Below are 20,585 nucleotides of genomic sequence, written 5' to 3'. Positions count from 1 at the left end.
CCTTCTTTCAGTATACTCTAAAATGCTTCAAATGGCACAGGAATTATTTGTGTCTTAGAGGCAAAATCTGTGACCTTGTAATTTTGTGTAGCTATATAAAAAATTGTCTCAATTTCTTTTACTGGTCTATTCCAGGTTGTAAATATTGTCAATTATTATTTTTGCTAGAAAGAAAAAATGCACACTTTGTTCCATTTTCCAGTACCTAAGTGTGTATTTTTATACACACTTTCCACCTATTTAAAAAAGAAAAAAAATCCTCTGATTCCTTTTGTTTTTCCATATTTTGTATATGTAATTCTATAATCCCACCACATCTAGCACCTTATTTCTTAGGAAATGCTGTATGAGTGCTTAAAGAAAAAAAAATTATATCAGTACAAGGAAGTTAATAACTTCTCCCCTCATTTCCCATAGAAAAATTCTGTGATTTGCTGGGTTACCTTTATTTATGTAACTTCGTACTATACTGGTGGTAAGCAAGATCTTCATTAGTGTTTATACTCACTGGGGACAGTTCTTATTTTAATTTGTATTCCCAGTTGCATGTAGTGTAATGTTCTATATTCTAAAAGACTCCAGTGCATTTTTTTAAACAGAATGATTTAAAGAGAATTGGCCAACTGCTGAATACCCATATCTCAAGGTCTTTGAAGCCAGAGCTGGCTAAACATTTGTAAGAATGATGTAAAAGGATTTTTTTAAATCAATTTTTTAATCATTATTTTACAGATGGCTTTAAAAGTCTTAACTTAATGCTATGCTTTTCTAATATCATGAAGCAATATGCAACATGTAAAAGTACCTTAAGTTCCTTTAAGATATTTTCCAATTATTAAGTGTAAATGCTTTGGACTGTTTCTTGACCTATTCACAGTTGAGACTATTCACAGTTGTAAATGTGAACACAATGTGATGGAAAAAAATATATTTTTATTAAAACACACCCTCATCCAATCTACAGACATAATTTCAATATCTTGATGATTTTTCCTCCTTGTATCTTCCTGTAAATGTTATTACTTTTTGATACAATTTTAATATGGAGGGATCATATTTCTTTTCATAATGCATATGGCAGATGAACAGGGAGTTTTTTAAGGGGAACTACAAGTGGAACATATATTTATATTTATTATATACATTTATATTCTTTTTCTTATTTTTAAGAAAATTGAATTTGTTGGTTTGGCTTTTTTCCTTATTTTGCCCAAGGAAATGATATAAATCTTGGATGTTTTCTGCTTATGATTTCTAGCATTTTCTTCCTTTGTATTTGAACAAATTAAAAATGCCTTTGGGGGTTTCCCTGGTGATGCAGTGGTTGAGAATCTGCCTGCTAATGCAGGGGATACGGGTTCGAGCCCTGGTCTGGGAAGATCCCACATGCCGTGGAGCGGCTGGGCCCGTGAGCCACAACTACTGAGCCTGCGCGTCTGGAGCCTGTGCTCCGCAGCAAGAGAGGCCGCGATAGTGAGAGGCCCGCACATTGCGATGAAGAGTGGCCCCCACTTGCCACAACTAGAGAAAGCCCTCGCACAGAAACGAAGACCCAACACAGCAAAAATTAATTAATTAATTAATTAACTCCTACCCCCAACATCTTAAAAAAAATGCATTTGGATTTAGGTAAACTATGTGTGTCGTGAACATCCGTCTTATAAACTAAACTGTTCTCTAAAGGGTGATGAGTAATTTGATTGGCAGTAAACACAACATAAATAACTAGGTTACAGATTGAGTTTAGTGTGGCCTGCAGCACCAAAACATCTCATCTCTAGACAATCACAACACTGAACATCAGCTGCAGTTGGACACAAGTGTTTTAACCTATGCATCTATCCACTGGAGGACTGACTTTAAAAACAACTGTATAGATGGATTTTTAAACATTTGTTCTTATACCTTCAAACCTCTCCAGGGACTTTAATATCCCAACATGGACGCTGTGCTGCCTCGAAAGCATTCAGTTGATGACATTGCAAGGTCAGGCTGCTGCCCGGCACAAACCTGTCCAGTGGGCCTGGCGTGTATGTTTTCAGGTGTTGGCTAGGAGGAAGTCGTTGAAAAGCAGGGCCAATTAGAACCACTTCCAGCAACAATAGAAATTACTGAGGTTGTCGAAGAAGAAGATAAACTGAAGAATGGCAACTGTATTTTGGCATCCAAGCATCAGATAAATGAAGCTAAAAATAATTGCAATCAAATTTATCTATAGCAAGTAGTTCCTTTTCTTAAAATTACTATTAATGTGTATTTAATGACACTGTAGCTCTATACCATTTCAGGTACCGTTTATACCACTTAATTAACTGGGCAACTATTTTCTAAGCGCCTATTAAAAGGACTAGAATTTGTTCAGTGGTCTAAGGAATATAAAGTTATCTAAGATGTGCTCCTTACCTTAAGGAGATAACTTTGACAGGGATATGATGGCTGTTTATACATGGCTTTAAGCATTACCATCACCACCATCATCATCATTATCATCAGAACTGCTATCATTCATTCATTCCTTCATTCATTCATTTGTTTATTAACTATAGCATACCTAGTATGTGCCAAACACTGTTCAAAATGCTAGGGATATAGCAGAGAACAAGATGATCTAGGTTACTGACATCACAAAGCTTCTATTCTGGAGAGCTGAGACTGATAAAATGAACATGTAAACAACTTAATTTATATTATAATAGATATATGATTTCCTATGACATACTCAAAATGATAATGATATGAAGAAAAATAAAGCTAATTGAAGAAATAGAAGTGGATATAGAATGTTATTTTGTAGAGGGTGGCCAGGCAAGGCTTCTCAAAGGAAGGAACATTTGAGACTGAGACCTGAAATGATGAGAGAGAGAGAAAGAGTGACATATGCAGTTGTACTGAGGAAGAACATTCCAAGCAGTTCACTTAGTGTGAACTGTCTTATTGTACATTTAAGTAAGAGCTTTGTTTGCATAATTTCTTTTAATCTTTGTTACATTTAAAAATAATTATTATTATTATTCCAGTTGTTCAGCTAAAAAAGAAGCCTGAGGCTTAGGAAATTGTAGAGGCATGTTGTTTGCAATCTCATAGCTATTAAGTAGCAGAGTTGGTCTCAAACCTATTGGTACAATGCATTTTAGACAATTTTTTTTTTAGAAGGAAAATTATATCTGGCTTGCGTAATTGGGGGAAATTTTCAAGAGAAGAGACATTTGAGCAGGATGTTGAATGGTTGACAATGTCTGTAATTGTATGCATATGAAAGGAATTGGAGAAAAAACTGGGAGTGGAATGGTGAGGTGAAGTTTGAAGCATCTGAGGCATATGTTGGAAATGGTAATCAGAGCAGTATAGGGTAGTGTTCTTTCTCAAAAAAAGAAAAAGGTCAAGTTGGATGAAAGGACTGGAGCTTGGCTATAGACAATTGTTATTCTAGACTCACACCTTTGCACTTAATTCTTTAGATAATGTAGAGACATTAAAGGACTTTGTGGAATAAAGTAATATAAGTAAAACCGTGCTTTAGAAATATTATAATGGTAATGGAATTTAAGATGGATGGAAAGGAGGGAATTATAGTAAGAGTTCATTAAGCCTACAGTTCCTAAAACAGGGACCTGTAGATGCTTTTGGTATTGATGGGTCATTTTTAGAGGAACCAGACATTCTCATGTGCATCACTTTACGAACAGAAAAGTATTTTGCACTCAAACATGTTTTACCATTTTTAAAAATGGTATATTTTTTCTAGTCTGCCATTCCTGGGAAAATATGAGTTTATTTGAAGGCATTACAGACTTCAGAAGAGCTTTTATAAAATTGTGAATTTTCTCAGATAAAAGATATTAAAGTACAATTATTATTATGTAGGGGTTCAAATCATTCCTTGATTCATTGGCTTATTGATTGATTCAAGAAATATCTCCTTTTAGAATAGCATATTATAGTGTGTGAATGTGGTTTCTGAAGCTAGACTTTTATGGATTGGACCTTGAGTTATCCCACTTATTAGCAGTAAGTGGTTTGTTATTTATCTCTCTAAATCCCATGTTTCTCATCTGCAGATTTGTCAAAATAATAGTAATCTCACCTAATTCTTATGAGGATTTTGTGAGGTTGTGAATATAAAGTACTCAGTATAATACGAAGCACATAATAAGATATCTATTATTGCTGTTAGACAATGCTTGGTAGGCATTGCATAGCTACATCATATTCAAAAACTAAAAAACACACTCTGAACACATTTGTCTAATAATCTGCCTTGCGTTCCAGTGACAGTGAATCAAGATCAGAGTCAGTAGATTTAAAATTATCATTTCCCCTTGATTCCTTTACTGGACTGAGAAGTCAGTTATAATTGCTTACAATTATTCTTTTTCCTTTTTCTTACCCCCCTTTGAGTTAATAAATATGAAAGTGTTTATGATTCTTGGTCCAGATACTCACTTCCTATTGTTTGTTGCCCTCTTTCATTACCTCTTAGTTCCTGAGATGAGTGTTTCACAACTTTTTGCCCAGCATAGGCATCTACGTATAGCATTGCCTCTCTAATCTATCATTCTGGCTTCTGAGTAGTCTTAAATAGAGCCTTAATATGGAGAATAACTGGTCATCACATCACACAGATTCTGACAAAGAAATTGCCCAAGAAACCTGCAGTCACATTGCATTCCAGAAAAGGGTTTATGGTCTTAAGACAACTATTGCTTTTCTTCGTGTTGTTACTTAAATGGTGATGATTTGCTAATCTACTGTTTCGATTTATGTGGAATAAGTTTATGAATGGAAATTCTAACCAAAATGCAGAAGGGATAGAGGTATTGGACAATAAGCATTAATAAGCATGAAAATGAGGTATGGAGTGAGCCATTTTAGAAAAAAGATTGGAATTGATTTCTGCCGGATTTGGTTCATCAGAGTGAAAAACCTAAAGCTACTGATCTAAGAAGGGGAAAAACAAACAATAACAAAATACCTACTATGCATGGTTTCTTCTTGCATTTATTTAGGACCTAGTTCTTTAAGTCCAAAGAGCTTATTGCAGAACTGAATGCCATTATTCCTATATGAAAATTGGCTTCAGTGCTTTAAACTGTGTCACAATAAGCCATTTATAGTTTATCAAATGTTTGCTATTTTACTTATCTTTGTTTAAAGGTAGTCTGTGGCTTCTTGGGTGATTTGTGCAAATACAGTGAACTGGAAACCTTTACGTTTTGTTTCATTTGTCCCCAAATCATTTGACTATTTCTGAATAAAGAAGGCTCTATTAGGACTGGAGGAAAAGAGGCTGGGGATTGGGGTAGGAAGAAAGAAACAAGAAGCTTAGTGTTTTATAAACTTTATTACAAAGAAAATCTGGCATTTATTTCAAACTAGTGTGGTCTGTGCTTTACTTTGGTGAATGATGCTCATATATTTCTAGTCAGCAGAATAGAACACAGATCATCTGAAAAATGAAAAGCTTTACTGTATGTACTGTAAGAGATGCTCAAGTTTATCCTACCCCATCAATCATACCTCCTTGCCAATATCATGCATGCTGCCCAGGGAGAGGATGTCGTAAACCATTGATATAGAAGCACTCATTTAATTTAGTTACTACATCCTGTTGATATTTATGAGTGGTAGGGGAACTGTTTTAAAAAAGGACCTTTTGAGTTGACAAATGTGCACTGCTCTGCAGTGAGGGGGCATTTTGAATGATTTTCCCATCACTAATCTTTTTTCCCCTTACCAGCTAGAAAAGTAGTCTATAGTGCTTCAGGAATATTAATATTTAAATCTTTATTGTAGTTTCCATTGTAGCAAGAAAAAATGTAAATGGGCACACTTTATTTACATAATTATTTTGCAGAGTATTTTGGCTATCATCCTAGTGATCATAGTCAATGTATTTTAATGCCATCCACATTTTAGACAGGCATAAACCTTTGCTGCTTTATCTCTTGGAGAAATAAGATTGCCCCCCAAAAGATAGCCATTTATAATATATGCACCTTTGAATAATTAAATGAGCTACCAAAGAGGAAGAGGATTCTAATCAGCTTTCAAACTGTGATTCTCCCATGCACTGAATCATTCCTTTATGAATACATTTCTCTTGGAGCATGTATAATTATGAAACTTCTTTTTTTTTCTATCTCGGTAGGATCTGGGAAGTAACAGCCCTCCACAGAGAAACTGGAAGGGAATTGCTATTGCCCTGCTGGTGATTTTAGTTGTATGCTCACTCATCACTATGTCAGTCATCCTCTTAACCCCAGGTAATCTGTCTTTATTACTCTCTTATGATGGTATTGTGGATGATAAATTTCACATTCAAATGCCTTAAGAGGGTGGTCACATGTGGTATCTTAGGACACATCAGCATTGGTTGGAATAAAAAAATGAATAACCAGACATTTCGCAAATGGCACAGTCATTTTGTGGTTTAAATACCATGCGAGATATTTGAGGGAAGCTGAAATGTAAAATATATATATTGAGAATGCCAAGGAAATCTTTGGTCTCCAGTGCTGTTTAGAGACTTGTTATGTTTGTCAATTTAATAAATGCGGGACACATTTGACTTTTATTGTGGGTGGAGATGAGGGAGTGGAGTCTGGAAGTTTCCATATATAGGAGACAGCCCAACTATAATGACAGTGGTAAGGGAGGATTTGACAGACAAAGAGGATTAGATCAAAAGAAAATGAGCTAAGCCTCTAAATAAGACACTTCCTGTTTCTCTCATCTTTCTCTGTAGTCTATACATTCCTAGTTTCTCTCTGTCTAAAGACCCTCTCCAGTTTGCTCTTGCACTGCTCTTTACTTTTTTTTTTTTTTTTTTTTTTTTTTTTTTTTTTTTTTTTTTTTTTTGCGGTATGCGGGCCTCTCACTGTTGTGGCCTCTCCCGTTGCGGAGCACAGGCTCCGGACGCGCAGGCCTAGCGGCCATGGCTCACGGGCTTAGTTTGCACTGCTCTTTAAATTGTGTTCTTTATGTTAAATAGTTGAAAACTACTATATAAATTATCAGTAGGTTTAATTGTTCTCTGGGGTTTATTTCAGTACTCAGAAGTTTTACTACTCTTTGGTAGGTGATAACACAGAAGGCAGAGAAAGGCTGCTCACATTTTAAACTCCCAAACTGCCTTCCAGGAACAAAAAAGTTTGTTATGCCACTACAACCCACCCAACTAGCTTGTTCAAAAACTGATCACCATATATGGTGGTGAAAAAAATGGTCATTTCTATGATAGGATTGAGCTAGTCCCCAAATCAACTCATATGCCTGTTGTTAAAGGCTATAAATTTATAACTTCAGTTCCTGCCCCAGTTTTGTTATTTACAAGCCCCTTAAACATGTTGAATTTATTTCCTCATGTACAACATTTAATTAACAAAAGCTCTCTTTCACAGAGTCATTTAGTCAACTAATTATGGTGGCTAATTATACAAATTGCAGTATCAGGTGTTCCAAATGGTACTTTGTGACATATACCATCTTGGTAAAAACATTGGCTTTGAAATGTATAGATTTCCAAAAATATAGTTTATAGTTGTTATTTAACATATGAAGAGATTGAGAAAGAAATTAAGGGAGTCAGGAGAGAGGATACGGAAGAGAAGGAGACTTTAAAATAAAAGAAAAAAAAATTTCTCTTATACGAGGTGGCTTATCCATCATTCTCTCAGGAACTGTCCCTTAACAGCCTCATTTCTACATCTGCAGTACAGTGTAATTGAGCAATGTGATGGCTGTGAGTTGCTGCCGATTGCCAAGAATCTTTGTTAAAGGAAGATGAGCTTATGTTCAGCATAGTGTTTCACTTAAACGTAGGAATTTTGACATAATTCTTTTTTTTTTTTTTGCGGTACGTGGGCCTCTCACCGTTGTGGCCTCTCCTGTTGTGGAGGACATAATTCTTAAAAAAATGAATGACGTGGCTTCACTGTTTCTATTGATGACTATCAACCAGATGGAAGAAATTAGTATCATAGAATACCTATGTGTTTCTCTTGAACTTTCTTCCATCTGATTCTAGTATCCTTTTCCCAGTGATTCCGTTTCTCAGGTTTTCAACTCTCTGAGGCCATAGTGATACCTTGGTGTCTTTGGGAGTTTGGTGTAACAAAGATCTTGGTCACTCAGTAAATTAAACCTCCTCTACCCAACCCTTACCAAGTTGCCCCAGTAATAAAAACACAGGATAGTTGCATTCATTTTGTCATGCACTTATTCATTTATTAAAGCAAGGGTTTAAGCAAGATACACCTTGGTTTGAGTTATGGCTCTCACAGATCTAGTTTTGTGAAGTTGGCTAATAATTTAACCTTGTCTTCACTCATCCATATTAGGGATGCAACTCATAGTGTCAACTTTACAGTGTCGTTCCTGACCCGGGTTCTTGGCCTCCTTAGTCAATAGAAATTGATCGGAGGCCAGACAAGAAATGCAGGCAAGGCTTTATTGGGGCCCCTGCTGCAGCAGTGGGGAGCGAGAACAAACAACAAGTTCCCTTGTTCGCTCCCTGAGTGGGAGCTGGATCCTTATGTGGGGTGAGGGTATGTCCAGGGGTTGGGCTGGAGGGGGGGCCTTAGGTGGTCTGCCCACCCCTTTGGTGGTGTTGTGTGCAGGAGGCATGCGCAGTGCCCTCCTTTTGCTCCTGGCTCTTCAGAAGTGGCAGTTGGGATTTTTTTGGCCTTTTTGTATCTTGTTGTCCATAATTTGCCCCAACTGGGAATGTACACAGTTATTTTTAGTCCTTTATAGTTTCTTTGTATTTTGTTGCTCAAGAAGACGTTTGTCCAGGTGCAAGCACTGCAGCAAAGTGTCCCGGGTCCCAGCCTGTCTTAGTGTTACTATGAGGGATAAATGAGATAATAAAATTGAGGTGTTTAGTATAGTCTGTAGAACTGCTGCTGGCATTCCTCTTATTATTTTTATTATTAAGTACTTATTGACCACCAGACACAATGCCAAACACTGTGTTGCATGAGGGAGATTTCTAAGAAAAAGTATAAAGTCTTTCAGGAATATAGATCTTCTGTGATTTCAATTTTAAATTATGGCAGGTGGAAAAATACTAAATATATAATCTGGCGTCAGTCTTTCAGTGGTCTGTTCATTTATTCATACATCAATAGATAATTATGGAGTACAACTTTCTAGGTACTATCATAGTTGGCCTCACTATCTCCTGCTTTATATCTATCACTTCCAATCTCCTTCTTCCCCAGCTACACAAGCACACAACAACCACATATCCCAACCCAGAGTTAATTTCATATGAAAGTAATCACACAAATGGAAGTGCAATTATTATTTAGATTTATAATTTAGTGTTTGTTTTACATACCACATGTTCAAATGTCTTTAGATTTTACTGTTATTTTTGGCAGGGATGTTATGAAATGAAAAATAAAAGTCAGTATGATGGAGTAGAAAAAGTATTGTTACAGAAAACAAACTTGTGTTCTACACTCTCTGTTTGCAAACTCAATGTCACCAGGGGTTGGAAGATGATATAAATTGATGAAGTGGACATAGGTAATGATGGTGGTTTAGGAATTTGCTTGAATTATGAACGAGCAAATACCAGCCTGGCTACATGGCCGCCATGGTGGGCTCAAACCAAACAGCAGAGTAAAATATAAGCTCAGAAGACTTACAGTTTGTGGCCTGAGTCCTAAGCCTAGAAGTACTCTTAGAAGTTATCTAGTCTTGCCTCCCTCGATAGACAGGAAAAAAAAAAACAGAACTGAGTTTGTTTAACCTCTGGTTCTGAGGGCTAGAATGTGCATGGAGACCATTAGTGTGGCCTTTTGATTTAGCACACATGTGCCTGTCTGTGGTCAGACTCTAGTGCTCTGATTACACGGAGCCTTCCTCTTCTTACCCTCAGCAGTGCTAGAAGAGACCCGCAAAGGAAAACCTCCAACTGAGGGAATAACATGCAACAACCCCCTCTAATCTTTCCTTTGGTCACAAGTATGTCCCCAAGGTCCAACTTTCTAGGTAAAGCCAGTCAGACAGATGGAAACTTTCAACCAGGAAGGGAAATCCATGACAGGAAGGGAAACTTCTGCTTCTGAAATTACTCAGCAAGATACTTGACCTTTTAGGATAAAGAGCTGACTCTAGAACAATCCTTCCAGTAAGTGTTGGGGTCAGAAATTCAACACCTTTATAGCTACAGTAAGTCCCCTACATACGGACCTTCAAGTTGCAAACTTTCAAAGATTCGAATATGCATGCATTCACGTGTCTAATCACGTAAGTTAGTTCACGTGTCTGGTGTACATTGCCACGTGCAGCTTGCCCTCTGTCTCCTATTGCTGAGGATCCTTCAGCTCTACCATCTCCCACCTCCTCTTCCTCCTCCAGTCAGTAACTCTTCTGGTCTGTTCACTCGATGCCAGCCCCTGGATGCCAGCTGTTGCACTGTACTACTGTACATTTCAAGGTACTGTACTGTAAGATTTAAAATGTTTTCTTTATTTTTTGCGTTTGTTTTTTATGTATTATTAGTGTGAAAAGTATTATAAACCTATTACACTATAGTACTATATAGCCAATCTGTTTAGTTGGGTACCTGGGCTAACTTTGTCAGACGTACGAACAAATTAGACTTATGAATGCACTCTTGGAACGAAACTCGTTCATATATAGGGGATTTACAGTATACGACCTTGGACAAGTCACTTACCTCCTTTGACCCCAAGTGTTTTGTTGAAGAAAAGGGCATCTTTGGTTTGCCAGAAACTGAAGTGATTTCTTGAAGATCATTACAGCTGTAATATCTGTGACCTAATAAAACAACAACAGCAATAATGGTGGCTTGCTTAGTAACAAATATAGCAACAGACTAAATCTGGTGAGCTCTCTCACTAAGCCCCTCTACCTTGAAAATATATTTAATTTTTTGGAGGAGGGTGGGTGAGGGAGAAAGCATACAGGGAGTTATCTAGTCTAAGAAATAATTTAGAAACTGTTTTGCTCAAAATAGCATCACATTTTGCAGGTAAGTGCTAAGGAATGCAAGCCTATAATCAGAGAAACACATGTTCATTGTAATTTTGGTTTGATTGCAAATTTTATTACAGAAGTAATTTGACACAGGAGTCTTAATTTCCAAGGTTGTCAGCAACTTCTGTGCCTTGTGAAAAGAAGTCCTAATTATTTTTGAAGAGTAGGTTAACAATTCAAGTATTTCTTTAATAAGTAACTATTTCTGAAAGAAAATTGTTTTTTGGATTAAAGTGCACTTATTTGGATGTATTGATCCAGCCCACATATTTGTTGTTGTTGTTCGTATTTAAGTCATTTAAAGAAAAAAGAGTATCCACATTTATTTTCAGAATAGGTAACAATAAGATCAATAATTATACTCTACAAATATATGGGTGTACATTCATGCTTAAAGTTCTGGAAACCAGTTTTAGGTAGCTATGCATTTACTCTGCAGTCTCATATTTATATTTAATATGTAGAATGACAGTGAACATGGTTAGGAAACATTTCACACGGAATACTGTTACCCATTTTGACCTGTTTGGAAAATAGAGAAATGTATTTTATAAGTTAGAATGTATTTAGGATACTCTTAAGTCTGATTGCCATGTTGAAATAACCACCTATGGACTGCATATATTCCACCAGTTCTTCAGCAGCAGTGGCCTGTTGCCCTTTGATTAATGTCTGTAATCAGTCAGTGTCAAAACAAAGTCATCAGGTTAATTTACTCTCATGGTTGACTACAGACAACATTGTAAGGCACTGAAATTGTGTCTTCATCGTTAGCTCTAGCTCTTGCTTTTAGGCAATTTTTTATTCCTTTAGTGCCTTCTCTAGGTGAGCATTTGGGTTGATTGTCACAGTTCTATCAGAGTATAAAAGAAGTCAAGCACTCAGGTATAAGATACCAGAACTCTGCTTGATCTCAGTTAAACAATAATTTAATAAGGATTGTCCACTTCCCCTATATAAATGTCTGTATTTTCCCTTAGAGATGTATCTCTAATAGTAAGACTTTTACAGTAGATTCAGATTCCATTTTGGAAAATAATTTACAGAGGTTGAGATTGCCACGTGATGTTGATGATTAGTTAAATCTTTAATGTCAGATGAGGATTTGATCCATAAAGTTAGGCTCACATAATTCATTTGAGCCAAAATTTAGAACCAAGTAAGTAGAGAGAACCTGAGAAATTTGTGCAATCCTATCCTGAAAAATAAACAAAACAAAAACTGGAAGTTAACATTTAAGGATGTGTGCCTTTCTTTGCAGAAATACCAATTTACAGATATTTTCCAAAGGGAGTGAACAATCATCTTATTTATTTCTCATAACACACCAATTTAAATAAAGTAGAGTAGTTTTCTAGATAAAACGTCTAAGGCCAGCAGAATTGGGATGACTTTAGGTACCTAGTTTGTGGACAGTGTACAGCAGATAGAGTGATTAAATTGAACTTTGTATCAGACTGACTTGAATTCATCACTTTGCCTTGATATGTGCCTGCAAATATGACTTTGAGGCAAAGAATTCTCTCTTACTGTTGTCTTAGACACCAGATTTATTATTTATTTAACATCTTTATTGGAGTATTATTGCTTTACAATGTTGTGTTAGTTTCTACTGTATAACAAAATGAATCAGCTATAGGCATATGTATATCATCCCCATATCCCCTCCCTCTTGTGTCTCCCTCCCAGCCTCCTTATCCCACCATTCTAGATGGTAGCAAAGCACCAAGCTGATCTCCCTGTGATATGCAGCTGCTTCCCACTAGCTATCTAGTTTACATTTGGTAGTGTATATATGTCAGTGTTACTCTCTCACTTTGTCCCAACTTATCCTTCCCACTCTCCATGTCCTCAAGTCCATTCTTTACTTCTGTGTCTTTATTCCTGTCCTGCCCCTAGGTTCATCAGAACCTTTTTTTTTTTTTAAATTTAGATTCCATATATATGTGTTAGCATACGGTATTTGTTTTTCTTTTTCAGCCTTACTTCACTCTATATGACAGACTCTAGGTCCATCCACCTCACTACAAATAACTCAATTTCGTTTCTTTTTATGGCTGAGTAATATTCCATTGTATATATGTGCCACATCTTTATCCATTCATCTGTTGATGGACACTTAGGTTGCTTCCATGTCCTGGCTATTGTAAATAGTGCTGCAATGAACATTGTGGTACATGACTCTTTTGTGGTTTATTTTTTGGTACGCGGGCCTCTCACTGTCGTGGCCTCTCCCGTTGCAGAGCACAGGCTCTGGACACACAGGCTCAGCGGCCATGGCTTACGGGCCTAGCTGCTCCGTGGCATGTGGGATCTTCCCGGACTGGGGCACGAACCCATGTCCCCTGCATTGGCAGGCAGACTCTCAACCACTGTGCCACCAGGGAAGCCCCCCATGACTCTTTTTGAATTACGGTTTTCTCAGGGGATATGCTCAGTAGTGGGATTGCTGAGTCATATGGTAGTTCTATTTGTAGTTTTTTAAGGAACTTCCATACTGTTCTCAATAGTGGCTGTATCAATTTACATTTCCACCAATAGTGCAAGAGGGTTCCCTTTTCTCCACACCCTCTCCAGCATTTATTGTTTGTAGATTTTTTTCATGATGGCCATTCTGACCGGTGTGAGGTGATAACTCACTGTAGTTTTGGTTTGCATTTCTCTTACGATTAGTGATGTTGAGCATCCTTTCATGTGTTTGTTGGCAATCTGTATAACTTCTTTGGAGAAATGTCTGTTTAGGTCTTCTGCCCATTTTTGGATTGGGCTGTTTGTTTTTTTGATACTGAGCTGCATGAATTGTTTGTGTATTTTGGAGATTAATCCTTTGTCAGTTGTTTCGCAAATATTTGCAAATATTTTCACCCATTCTGAGGATTGTCTTTTCATCTTGTGTATGGTTTCCTTTGCTGTGCAAAATCTTTTAAGTTTCATTAGGTCCCATTTGTTTATTTTTATTTTCATTTCTCTAGGAGGTGAATCCAAAAGGATCTTGCTGTGATTAAGTCATAGAGGGTTCTGCCTATGTTTTCGTCTAAGAGTTTTATAGTGTCTGGCCTTATATTAAGGTTTTTAATCCATTTTGAGTTTATTTTTGTGTATGGTGTTAGGAAGTGTTCTAATTTCATTCTTTTTTTTTTTTTCTAATTTCATTATTTTACATGTAGCTGTACAGTTTTCCCAGCACCACTAATTGAAGAGGCTGTCTTTCCTTTATTGTATACTCTCGCCTCCTTTATCAAAGATAAGGTGACCATATGTGTGTGAGTTTATCTCTGGGCTTTCTATCCTGCTCCATTGATCTGTTTTTGTGCCAGTACCATACTGTTGTTTACTGTAGCTTTGTAGTATACTCGGAAGTCCAGGAGCCTGATTACTACAGCTACGTTTCTCTTTCTCAAGATTGCTTTGGCTATTCAGGGTCTTTTGTGTTTCCATATAAATTGTGAACTTTTTTGTTCTAGTTCTGTGAAAAATGCCACTGGTAGTTTGATAGGGATTGCATTGAATCTGTAGATTGCTTTGGGTAGTAGAGTCATTTTCACAATGTTGATTCTTCCAATCCAAGAACACGGTATATCTCTCCATCTGTTTGTATCATCTTTAATTTCTTTCACCAGTGTCTTATAGTTTTCTGCATACAGGTCTTTTGTCTCCTTAGATAGATATTTAATTCTTTTTGTTGCAGTGGTAAATGGGAGTGTTTCCTTAATTCCTCTTTCAGATTTTTCATGATTAGTGTATAGGAATGCCAGAGATTTCTGTGCATTTATTTTGTATCCTGCTACTCTACCAAATTCATTGATTAGCTCTAGTAGTTTTCTGGTAGGATCTTTAGGATTTTCTATGTATAGTGTCATGTTGTTTGCAAACAGTGACAGCTTTACTTCTTCTTTACCGATTTGGATTCCTTTTATTTCTTTTTCTTCTCTGATTGCTGTGGTTAAAACTTCCAAAACTATGTTGAATAATAGCAGTGAGAGTGGGAAACCTTGTCTTGTTCCTGATCTTAGAGGAAATGGTTTCACTTTCTCACCGTTGAGAATGATGTTGGCTGTGAGTTTGTCATATATGGCCTTTATTATGTTGAGGTAAGTTCCCTCTATGCCTACTTTCTGGAGAGTTTTTATCATAAATGGATGTTGAATTTTGTTGAAAGCTTTTTCTTCATCTGTTGAGATTATGTGGTTTTCATTCTTCAATTTGTTAATATGGTGTATCCCTTGATTGATTAAAATTGATTAAATGTTAATATGGTGTATCCCTTGATTGATTTGCATATATTGAAGAATCCTTGCATTCCTGGGATAAACCCCACTTGAACATGATTTATGATCCTTTTAATGTGCTATTGCATTCTGTTTGCTAGTATTTTGTTGAGGATTTTTGCATCTATGTTCATCAGAGATATTAGCCTATATTTTCTTTTTCTGTGACATCTTTGTCTAGTTTTGGTATCAGCGTGATGGTGGCCTCGTAGAATGAGTTTGGGGGTGTTCCTTTCTCTGCTATATTTTGGAAGAGTTTGAGAAGGACCAGTGTTAGCTCTTCTCTAAATGTTTGATAGAATTCTTCTGTGAAGCCATCTGGTCCTGGGCTGTTGTTTGCTGGAAGATTTTTAATCACACTTTCAATTTCAATGCTTGTGATTGGTTTGTTTATATTTTCTATTTCTTCCTGGTTCATTCTTTGAAGGTTGTGCTTTTCTAAGAATTTGTCCATTTCTTCCAGGTTGTCCATTTTGTTGGCATATAGTTGCCTGTAGTAATCTCTATGATCCTTTTTTTTCTGCAGTGTCAGTTGTTACATTGCCTTTTTCATTTCTAATTCTATAGATTTGCGTCTTCTCCCTTTTTTTCTTGATGAGTCTGTCTAATGGTTTATCAATTTTGTTTGTCTTCTCAAAGAATCAGCTTTTAATTTTATTGATCCTTTCTATCATTTCTTTTTCATTTATTTCTGATCTGATCTCTATGTTTTCTTTCCTTCTGCGAACTTTGGGGATTTTTTTATTCTTCTTTCTCTAATTGCTTTAGGTGTAATATTGAGTTGTTTAGTTGAGATTTTTCTTGTTTCTTTATGTAGGATTGTATTGCTATAAACTTCCTTCTTAGAACTGCTTTTGCTGCATACCATAGGTTTGTTTCTAGGCATTTTTTGTTTTCCTCTTTGATTTCTCCAGTGATCTCTTGGTTATTAAGTAGTGTATTGTTTAGCCTCCATGTGTTTGTATTTTTTTCCCTATAATTGATATCTAGTCTCATAGCATTGTGGTTGGAAAAGACACTTGATATGATTTCAGTTTTCTTAAATTAACCATGTCTTGATTTGTGACCAAGATATGGTCTATCCTGGGGAATGTTCTTTGAGCTCTTGAGAAGAAAGTGTATTCCGTAGTTTTTGGATGGAATGTCCTATAAATATCAAGTCCATCTTGTTTAATGTGTCATTTAAAGCTTATGTTTTTCTTATTTATTTTCATTTTGGATGATGTGTCCATTGGTGAAAGTGGGGTGTTAAAGTCCCCTACTATGATTGTGTTACTGTCGATTTCCCCTTTTATGGCTGTTAGTATTTGCCTTATGTATTGAGGTACTCCTATGTTGGGTGCATAAGTATTTACAATTGTTATATCTTCTTGAATTGATCCCATAATTATTATGTAGTGTCCTTTTTTGTCTCTTGTAATAGTCTTTATTTTAAAGTCTAGTTTTCTGATATGAGCACTGCTACTCCAGCTTTCTTTTGATTTCCATTTGCATGGAATATCTTTTTCCATCCCCTCATTTTCAGTCTGTATGTGTCCCTAGGTTGAAATGGGTCTCTTGTAGTCAGCATATGTATAGGACCTGTTTTTGTGTTCATTCAGCCAGTCTGTGTCTTTTGGTTGGAGCATTTAATCCATTTACATTTAAGGTAATTATCAATATGCATCAATATGTATGTTCCTATTACCATTTTCTTAATTGTTTTGGGGGTTTTTTTGTTTGTCTTTTCCTTCTCTTGTGTTTCCTGCCTATAGAAGTTCCTTTAGCATTTGTTGTAAAGCTGGTTTCATGGTGCTGAATTCTCTTAACTTTTGCTTATCTCTGAAGGTTTTAATTTCTCCATCTAATCTGAATGAGAATCTTGCTGGATAGAGTAATCTTGGTTGTAGGTTTTTCCCTTTCATCACTTTAAATATGTCCTGCCACTCCCTTCTGGCTTGCGGAGTTTCTGCTGAAAGATCTGCTGTTAACCTTATGGGGATTCCCTTGTATGTTATTTGTTGCTTTTCCCTTGCTGCTTTTAATATTTTTTCTTTGTATGTAAATTTTGATAGTTTGATTAATATGTGGCTCAACGTGTTTCTCTTTGGGTTTTTCTTGGATGAAACTCTCTGGGCTTCCTTGACTTGATGGACTATTTCCTTTCCCATGTTAGGGAAATTTTCAACTATAATCTCTCCAAATATTTTTGCAGACCTTTTCTTTTTCTCTTCTTCTGGGACCCTTATAATTCAAATGTTGGTGTGTTTTATGTTGTCCCAGAGGTCTCTGAGACTGTCCTCAATTCTTTTCATTCTTTTTTCTTTATTCTGCTCCCTGGTAGTTATTTCTACCATTTTATATTCCAGCTCACTTATCTGTTCTTCTGCCTCTGTTATTCTGCTACTGATTCCTTCTAGAGTATTTTTTAATTTCAGTAATTGTGTTTTTCATCACTGTTTGTTTGCTCTTAGCTCTTCTAGATCCCTGTTAACTGTTTCTTGTATTTTCTCCATTGTTTTCTGAGATTTTGGATCATCTTTACTATCATTACTCTGAATTCTTTTTCAGATAGGTTGCTTATTTCTTCTCCATTTATTTGGTCTTGTAGGTTTTTACCTTTCTGCTTATTCTATAACATATCTTTTGTTATTTAATTTTTTTTATTTTTGATGGGTTGTGCTTTATTCCTGTCTTACTGGTTGTTTGGCCTAAGACGTCCAGCACTGGAGTTTGCAGGCAGTTCAATAGAGCTGGGTCTTGCTGCTGAGATAAGGACCTCCAGGAGGCCTCGCTGCAATTAATCTTCCCTGGTGTTTGAGGTTCTCTGTTATTCCGCAGTTTGGACTCAGAGCTCCCATCAGAGGAGCTTGGACCTGACCCCTGGCCTGGGAACCAAGATGTCGTGAGATTCATGGCACGGTTAAAAAAAAAAGAAAAAAAAGAGAAAGAAAGAAAACAGAAAAGGAACAGTACATATCAAAGAATAAAAAACAAAATGAAATTAGAGAGATAAAAATATTAGAGGGCTTCCCTGGTGGCGCAGTGGTTGAGAATCCGCCTGCCAATGCAGGGGACACGGGTTCGTGCCCCGGTCTGGGAAGATCCCGCATGCCGCGGAGCGGCTGGGCCCGTGAGCCATGGCCGCTGAGCTTGCGCGTCTGGAGTCTGTGCTCCGCAACGGGAGACACCACAACAGTGAGAGGCCCATGTACCACACACACACACACACACACACACACACACACACAAATATATATATATATATATATATATATATATATATATATATATATATATTAGAAAAAATAAAAGTATAATTGAAACAACCGGTCACTGGGGGTACCTGCCATCCCCTTAGGTGTCCATGGTCCCCCACCGTTGCCTGGTAGGTGCCCTAGTTTTGAGGAGATGCAAATTCCGCGTCCTCCTAATATGCCATCTTGACTCCCCCCAACCACATTTTTTGAAGGAATGTTTTGACCCTTTGAAATGAGGCTTTAAAAATATTAATCTGGGGGCTTCCCTGGTGGCGCACTGGTTGAGAGTCCGCCTGCCGATGCAGGGGATGTGGGTTCATGCCCCGTTCTGGAAAGATCCCACATGCCGAAGAGCGGCTGGGCCCGTGAGCCATGGCTGCTGAGCCTGTGCGTCTGGAGCCTGTACTCTGCAACGGGAGAGGCCACAACAGTGAGAGGCCCGTGTACCACAAAAATAAATAAATTTAAAAATATTAATCTGTCCCTATTTATAAAAAAGATAATTTTCTAGAAAACAGTTGATAAAATTAAGTGCTTTATTGGACAGGTGACAGCTGATTTGTTATTGTTATGCAAAAACTCAAAATGAATTTATTCTGGTTACTGTTATATTCTGAGAAAATAATAGCTCCTGGTTATAGTTAGTTAAAATGTCATGTTATATTATGTTGCAGGCAATCTCTTGGCAGCTCTAATTTAAAAGGTGTCATTTAAGCATCTGACCTGTGTTTTAAAATGTCAAAGCAATGATTAAAATATCCCATTATGCTTTTATGAGGGGAAAATAATGTTTTACATATTCTGAAATTTGCATTACTCACTTATAAATATCAACATCCACCAAGATGCAAATCGTATATTTTATTTTTTTGAATTAAAAAAAGTGATATGTTGTATTGATAGGCATAAGCTAAATTGTCTCTGCTTGTTTTTCCAAGAACAGCACAGATGAACACATTTTAATATGGTATTACCCAGGCATAATCAGGCTGCCAAAGAGAAAACAATGACAGATTCTAACAGTTTCCCCCCAGATAACATGGACTGTGGTTGCTTTTCTAATAGATTTATCTCTTATGTTAAATGAAAAATAATTTTCTCTGTCACTAATAAAGTCAGAGTAGTTATATTTTTTGTCTTTGCTTGATAGTTGCATTTCTATTTTTAAGTCAGATTTGATTTCCTTATTTATTTTCATCTTTTTGTATTGTCCAATCAGATAAATAAGGGATTTAGTTTACATTATAATGTGTTCATTTTTATAAGAGTCAGAAGAGAATCTGTTTTAATAAGTAACATTTATTTATTATCTGATTGTTACATTCCAGGTATTGTACTGAGTGCTTTAAATGTACTACTTTATTTATCATCGTACCACTAACATGAAATAGATACTATTAATTTATTCATATTCTACATTATTTGGCTGAGTGTTACAAGTTACAGTAAATTACCTGTCACACAGTTAGAATATGGGGAAGCTGGGTCCCTATCCCAGGCCATTTTGGCTCTAGCACCTGTCTTAATCTTTGAAATAAAAGTTAAGTTAAGCTCTGTATTGTACCTTTGCAAAGTATGGGCAAGAAACATTTGAGGAAAAAAAAAGAGAGAGAGAGGGCAAAATGAACTGTGCTTTTATTCTGAGCCTTGATTTTTTTTTTTTTTTAATGAGTGAATTAATTCTGTATATTTCCAAAAAGGAATGCAAAGCAAAGAAGGAATTAAACTGGGGTGGCCAAGGGGTAGTTAGGGAAGAAGTGACAGAAGTAGGTGACTGGAAAGTATACATGTAAATTCTTTCAGCTATCATATTTTTTTCTAAAACTTCAAACACTCATGATAAAATGTAAGTGAACCTTTTCTTTCGTAAACCACAGTGTATCAAAACTATTTACATGTCACTGTACAACTTTAAATATGTTGTCATATTTTTTATTTGCCTTTTTTTAAAAGAAATACTTGCTTTAGGAATATGATAGCCTGGGGAAAAATGGGGGATCAAAATAGCCTGGTCTTTGAGAAGGAAAGTTTCCTTAAGCGAGGGTGTTGTATCCAGTTGCCCCTCCTC

At 36.5% G+C, this 20,585-nt stretch overlaps 1 protein-coding gene across 5 annotated transcripts in view; it reads left to right on the top strand.

Annotated features, from left to right (window-relative positions):
* Positions 1-20,585, top strand: part of DPP10 (dipeptidyl peptidase like 10) — a 1,329,914-nt gene that overhangs the window by 812,649 nt on the left and 496,680 nt on the right. For 4 of the 5 annotated variants that reach the window (XM_067025881.1, XM_059052403.2, XM_067025883.1 and 1 more), the window contains exon 2: positions 6,149-6,263. The exons of the other annotated variant lie outside the window; for it this stretch is intronic. In XM_067025881.1, coding sequence (XP_066881982.1) covers positions 6,149-6,263 — 115 coding nt within the window. The remainder of the gene's footprint in view (positions 1-6,148; positions 6,264-20,585) is intronic. 5 annotated transcript variants of the gene reach the window in all.

The sequence above is a fragment of the Kogia breviceps genome, chromosome 2 (genome assembly GCF_026419965.1).
Source record: "Kogia breviceps isolate mKogBre1 chromosome 2, mKogBre1 haplotype 1, whole genome shotgun sequence".
Taxonomy (NCBI): Eukaryota; Metazoa; Chordata; class Mammalia; order Artiodactyla; family Physeteridae; genus Kogia; species Kogia breviceps.
This window is presented reverse-complemented; position numbering and strand designations above follow the sequence as displayed.